The 6,122-nt window shown below is 48.4% G+C and overlaps 1 protein-coding gene across 1 annotated transcript in view; it reads left to right on the top strand.

Moving 5' to 3' along the window:
* The window catches only part of Fanca (FA complementation group A), a 54,342-nt gene that overhangs the window by 22,596 nt on the left and 25,624 nt on the right, over positions 1 to 6,122 (top strand). Inside the window, exons 16-20 of the mRNA XM_021220165.2 lie at positions 530 to 625; positions 801 to 860; positions 2,041 to 2,129; positions 3,176 to 3,236; positions 3,313 to 3,362. Coding sequence (XP_021075824.1) covers positions 530 to 625; positions 801 to 860; positions 2,041 to 2,129; positions 3,176 to 3,236; positions 3,313 to 3,362 — 356 coding nt within the window. The remainder of the gene's footprint in view (positions 1 to 529; positions 626 to 800; positions 861 to 2,040; positions 2,130 to 3,175; positions 3,237 to 3,312; positions 3,363 to 6,122) is intronic.

Below are 6,122 nucleotides of genomic sequence, written 5' to 3'. Positions count from 1 at the left end.
GGAACTCACTCTGTAGACCAGGCTGGCCTCGAACTCAGAAATCCGCCTGCCTCTGCCTCCCAAGTGCTGGGATTAAAGGCGTGCGCCACCACGCCCAGCAGCCTAGAACTTTCTATGTAGACCAGGCTGACCTTGAACTTGACATGATCTTTTGCCCCTGCCTCCTGTGCGCCGGGCTACGGGTGTGCATCATTACAACAGACTCCTGGTGAGTTGATTTTTTTGTTTGTTTGTTTTTTTGAGACAGGGTTTCTTTGTATAGTCCTGCCTGTCCTGGTACTCACTTTGTAGACCAGGTTGGCATCAAACTCAGAAATCCACCTGCCTCTGCCTCCCGAGTGCTGGGATTAAAGGCATGCGCCACCACCACCTGGCTTGTGAGTTGATTTCTATAGTTACATGTCTCATGCCTACTAGAGACCATCTTTACCATCAACACTGTACCCCATTAGCAAGTACCACTCAGGTCCCTGGGAGACGTGCCATGCTCTCCCTTGGCCTGACACTGCTGTGCTATGTTCTCTTGCAGGTGCATATTTTCCACCCACCCCTGGTGCCAAGCAAGTACCACTCCCTCCTTACAGACTACATCTCCTTGGCCAAGACAAGGCTTGCTGACCTCAAGGCAAGTCTGGCCCCTGCCCTATCCTTGCCTGAAAGCACCCAGTGTCCATCTTTGTCCTCTCCCAGTGCCTGCCTTTGTCCTCACCTAGTGCCCACCTTTGTCCTCTCCCGGTGCCCGCCTTTGTCCTCTCCTGGTGCCCACCTTTGTTCTCACCTGCTTGTTTACCCCTATTCAGGTTTCCCTGGAGAACGTGGGGCTCTATGAGGATTTGTCCTCCCCTGGGGACATTGCAAAGGTAATGATTGTTGCTTTTGGTTGCCTTTTGGTTCCCTTGCCTCTGGGCTTGAGTAGTCTGGCCCTCCATGTCCTCCACTGGCTTCATCTCTGGTGAGGCTGGGTTGGTTGTTTTCCTGAAAGTGTTTTGTTTGTACTGGCTGTCTTTGACCACACTAGCAGAGGAGAGTGGCCGTGTCCAAAGACAGGCCTGTGCTCTTTGGAATTTCTTTATTTTACATTTTTTAAATTTAGTTTAATTTTATTTATCTACTTTTTTGTTATTGCTCTTTCAACACGAAGTCTCTCTATGTAGCGTGGCTGACCTGACACTCACTCTGTAGATCAGGCTGGCTTCAGACTCAGAGATCTGCCTGCCTCTGCCCCCAGAGAGCTGGGACTAAAGGCGTGCACCCCCACCAACCAACCTGACCTGATTTTTTTTTTTATGGTGCATGTGTAGAGGTTAGAGCAGAACTCACAGGAATTGGTTCGCTCGTCTCAGCTCCTAGATCCTGAGGGTTGAATTGGTGGCATACGCCTTACCTCCCAGACCATCTTGCTTGGCCCATTTTTATTTTTTATAAGATATGTCAGAGCGTGGTGGTCAGAGGACAGCTTTGCGGAGTGTTTTCTCCTTCGTGAGGATCCGAGAGTTCTAAGTCAGGTTTCCCGGGCCTGGATGGCAGGCACCATGACCCACTGAGCCATTTTGCCTCTCTCTGTTTCTCCCCCATTTTCTTTGTGTCCAGATCATGTAGCCCAGACTGGCTTTAAACTTCTCAGCCTCCTGGGTACTTGGATTATTTGCCACCATACCTAGCTTTGACATTTAATAATGTTTTTAATTCTCAAAGTTGAACCTCTATTCCGGCCCACCCCACCTCGAAGGCTTCTACCTTCTCTCCTGGACAAGCGGGGGCGGGTGGGGGCTGTTGGGGGCGAGAGAAGCAGAGGCTCGAGCGAGTGCGGTTGGAAGATGGCACTGGCATTTGGAGCTGAGCTGACCCTTAGGGCTCACGTGCGTCCAAACAGCAGAGCCTGGGGATCTGGGCGTGTTCTAGGCTGACCAGTGCCCATCTCACCCTTTGCCGCTACAATGTGGAACCCTCAGCAACAGGAGCAGGTTGGTGCCAGGTTTGTCTGCTTCCTTACTTGCTTTCAAGTCTTCTTTCTTTCTCTCCCTCCCTGTATGGACCTAGCGTGAAAGCCAAGCGGTCCAGGATGTTAAGAAAGCCATCATGGTGTTTGAACAAACGGGGAAGATCCCAATGCCTGTCCTGGAGGCCAGGTAGGAACAGGCTGCGGGCGAGCACCTGCCGGCTACAGCATGTTCAGACATGGCTGTGCCAATACTACTATACTGGAAGTCTTGAAGTCAGTCCCCTTTTGGTCTCAAGGTCACATGAGGATGGAGGGGTCATATTCTATCATGGGAGACGGGTCGATGTAGATGCTATGTCAAAGATGAGGTCTGAGGTGGCATAGAGTGAGGGCAGGTCTGTGTCTAATTTTGGTCTGAAACTCAATGTAGAACAGGCTGGCTTCAAACTTTGCCTGCCTCTGTCTCCTAAGATTGAAGGCGCGTGCCTCCGCATCAAGCTTGTTCACTTCTGCGACAGCACATGGTGCCTCGAGTTTTGAAACAGGCAGTAGTTAGCGCCTATTTGAAGCCATGTGGGAATAAAGGATTATTACCCACAGCAGATTAGCAACAGATTTTCACTTGGTGCTTCTGGGGTGACCAATGTGAACCCAGCCTGGGGAACTGGGTTGCTTTATTTATTCATTGTGAACCCCGAACATCTTGTATTGCGAGTGCTGTCAGTGTTGGTGACCTGAGCCCAGCTCATCACCTCCGAGCAGAAGTCCATGGTGGCCCCACCACAACCCCCATGGCCTTAGAACAGTGAAGACAAAATATCTTAAATACATGGATCAAGCCCAGATATGGTGGCACAACCTTTAATCCCAGCACTTCAGAAGCAGAGGCAGGAGGATCTCTGTGAGTTTCAGGCCAACCAGCAGTGCTGAGATATTGAGATATTGTCTTAATAAAACAGAACAAACCAAAACCCACATGATGAATGTTAGGGCCTGGCCTGGCCAGGCCTGGCACCACCCACTTGTGACCTCAGTGCCTGAGACTTGGGGGCGGGTAGAACAAGAGCTCAGGCTTTTAGTTAGTGTGTTTGAGGCCAACAGGGCTACAGAAGACTCAGTCTTACAAAATGAAGTGAGTCAAGACAGAGGGGAAATCCTTGGGATGTGAGCGGTTTGGAGGGGGAAGCCTTTCTCCTGCGTTCATCATCATGTGTCTACCTTTCTGCGCCACAGCATATTCAGGAGGCCCTACTACATGTCGCACTTCCTCCCTGCTCTGCTTGCTCCGCGAGTGGTGAGTGCAGCTCAGCTTCTGCCGTGGCTGGGCGGACCTTTCCCTGCCCCCACTCACAGGACTGCTCTCCTCACAGCTCCCTGAGGTTCCTGACTCCCGGGTGGCCTTTATAGAGACCCTGAAGAGGTAAGCAAGGGCTTCCACAGGGGCTGCTCTGTGTCCAGTGGGTTGTTAGTAGGGTGTTGGTTGTGTGGTTGGATAGTTGGTTTTTGGTTTTTCAAGACAGGGTTTCTCTGTGTAGCCCTGGCTGTCCTGGACTCGATTTGTAGACCAGGCTGGCCTCAAACTCAGAGATCTATCTGCCTCTGCCTCTACCTCTCAAGTGCTGGTATTAAAGGCGTGCGCCACCACACCGAGCTTTTCCAATGGGTTTTAACTGGACAGAGAATTTTAGTAGAGAAAATTTAGCACACATGTGTTTTATTCTTAAGATAATTGGCTCAAAATTAATTGGTCATGATCTTTTAGAAAAATAGACTAGTTCTAACTATAGCTCCTTCCCATTATTCTTCACTGAGGTTTTAGGATGATTCATCTGGGAGCTAGAGGGAATGTATCGATCAGTCATGGCAAGAAGTGGATTTAGAAGACAGGATAAGATCCCTGGAAGGCCTCCCATTCAGAGGCATAGGAACGAGCTCTGGTTATGTGCAGAGCATGCAGCCTCGTCTGGCCTGCCCACACAATGACCTCCAGCAGACAACTGCTTCTTGTCTGAAAGGTCGTCCTTCCTGAGGGATTTGGGGAAACTACCTCTAGTTTTCATTAGACTTAGGATATAACGGGACCCACAAGAAGATAGAAAGGGTACAGAGCCAGGAAAGTAAAAATTATTTTTCATATTTCATAGTAAGATTATTTCTTAGGCTAGTGAGGTGGCTCAGTGGATGGAGGCTTACTGTCAGTTACTCCAGACAACCTGAGTCCAATCCCCAGGACCAAAATGGTGGAAGGAGAGACCATTCCTGAGATTCTAATTTATTTATATATTTATCATCATATTTATTCACTTATTTGAAATAGAGTATCACTAAGTAGCTCTGGAACTCAAAGATACCCCAATCTCTGCCTCCTGTGTGCTGGAATTAAAGCATGTGCCACCACTCTGGCCTTCATTATATAGAATATTTAACATATTTGCAGTCCTTCCTCTCTCACAGTTTCCTGAGCCTGAGCGTATATAAGAACCACAGATAGGTAAAGGGCTGCGAAGCCCCATCCTTTCCTCTGGGCAGCCATTTCGGTCAGGACCTTCCAGGTGTGGTTGCCCGCAGCAGCCTACATGAGACAGGCCCTGTGTATGAACAGTCACAGAGTGAGGTAGTCATATTCCTTTCTGCTGAACTACTGGTTATTGATAGATCCTGGAAGAGGAGAAACATCGTCCTGAGCTATGCACCCACTGCTGAGCCCACGAGGCTCCAAGGGAACGTTCCCAATCCATGTCACCCCTCGTTAAACTCAGCAGGTCACAAAGCTATACAAATAGACATGAACAGGAGGAGATCTATAGACCTATAGGTAATGATCTGTAGATCTACAGATCTATAGGTAATGGGGATTTGGAGAGGTGGGGGTGGAGTATTCAGATTAATCATGGGCTTGTGTGAATTTGTCAGACAAGTTTAAATCATGAAAAGGAACTCAAATACACAGAAAAGTAAAGCTAACTTAAAGCATCTAACTGTATAGCATCCGTGACTTTTTGCTTCAGTTGGCCACGCAGTACACTTGAAACAAAACAGAAATGGCCTCTGTTGGAAGGATAGCATGCAAATGTATAAAGTTCTGTTTTTAAAAAAACAAACGCCACAAGCCATCTGTCTTAGGGTTTTACTGCTGTGAAGAGACACCATGACCAAGGCAAGTCTTAGAAAGACAAACATTTAATTGGGGCCGGCTTACAGTTTTAGAGGTTCAGTCCATCATCATCATGGCAGGAAGCATGGCAGCCTGCAGGCAGACATGGTGCAGGAGGAGCCCGAGAGTTCTGCATCTGATTCAAAGGCAGCCAGAAAGGGACTGGCTCATCTGCACTGGGTGGAACTGGAGCATAGGACGTCAGAGCCCACCCTCACAGTGACACACTTCATCTAACAAGGCCACACCTCCTAACAGTGCCACTTCCCATGGGCCAGGCATATCAAACCACCACACCATCCATATGTTGCTGTCTTTTGAAACAGCCTCATGTAGTCCACACTTGAACTTATTATGTAGCTAAGGTTAGCCTGGAACTGCTGATTCTCCTGCTCCATCTCCCAAGCGCAGAGTCCAGGTACCCACACCACACCTGCTTTTATTTCTTTTGAGACAGGTCTTACTGTGTAGCTCAGGCTAACCTCCTTACATTTGTCTCTTAAGTGCTAGGATTACAGGCATGGACCACCATGTCTGATCTCAACTCCATTTAATGCCTGTGTCTCTAGTCCTCTCAGGTACCTTGGCTGCTTTTAGTATCTTAAAATATGAATTGAGTAACTTCTGTTTGCTGAGTCAAAGATTCTGCTCTACTGAAGGTTTAGCAGAATGTAGTATTTATTTTTTGTTTGTTTTTTGTTTTGTTTTGTTTTTCGAGACAGGGTTTCTCTGTGTAGCCCTGGCTGTCCTGGAACTCACTTTGTAGACTAGGCTGGCCTCGAACTCAGAAATCCACCTGCCTCTGCCTCCCGAGTACTGGGAATAAAGGCGCGGGCCACCACGCCCGGCCAGAATGTAGTATGAAAACATTAGTCGGCTGATTTTCGCAGAGCCCTAGACATTGGCTGTGGACCCAGTTTTGTAAATGATTGTTAGTTTGGTCTGAGGCTCTCTTCTCTTCTCTTCTCTTCTCTTCTCTTCTCTTCTCTTCTCTCCTCTCCTCTCCTCTCCTCTCCTCTCCTCTCC

This window comes from Mus pahari, chromosome 20, assembly GCF_900095145.1.
Source record: "Mus pahari chromosome 20, PAHARI_EIJ_v1.1, whole genome shotgun sequence".
Lineage (NCBI taxonomy): Eukaryota > Metazoa > Chordata > Mammalia > Rodentia > Muridae > Mus > Mus pahari.
The sequence above is the reverse complement of the archived record's forward strand: the minus strand, read 5'-3'. Positions and strand labels throughout refer to the sequence as shown.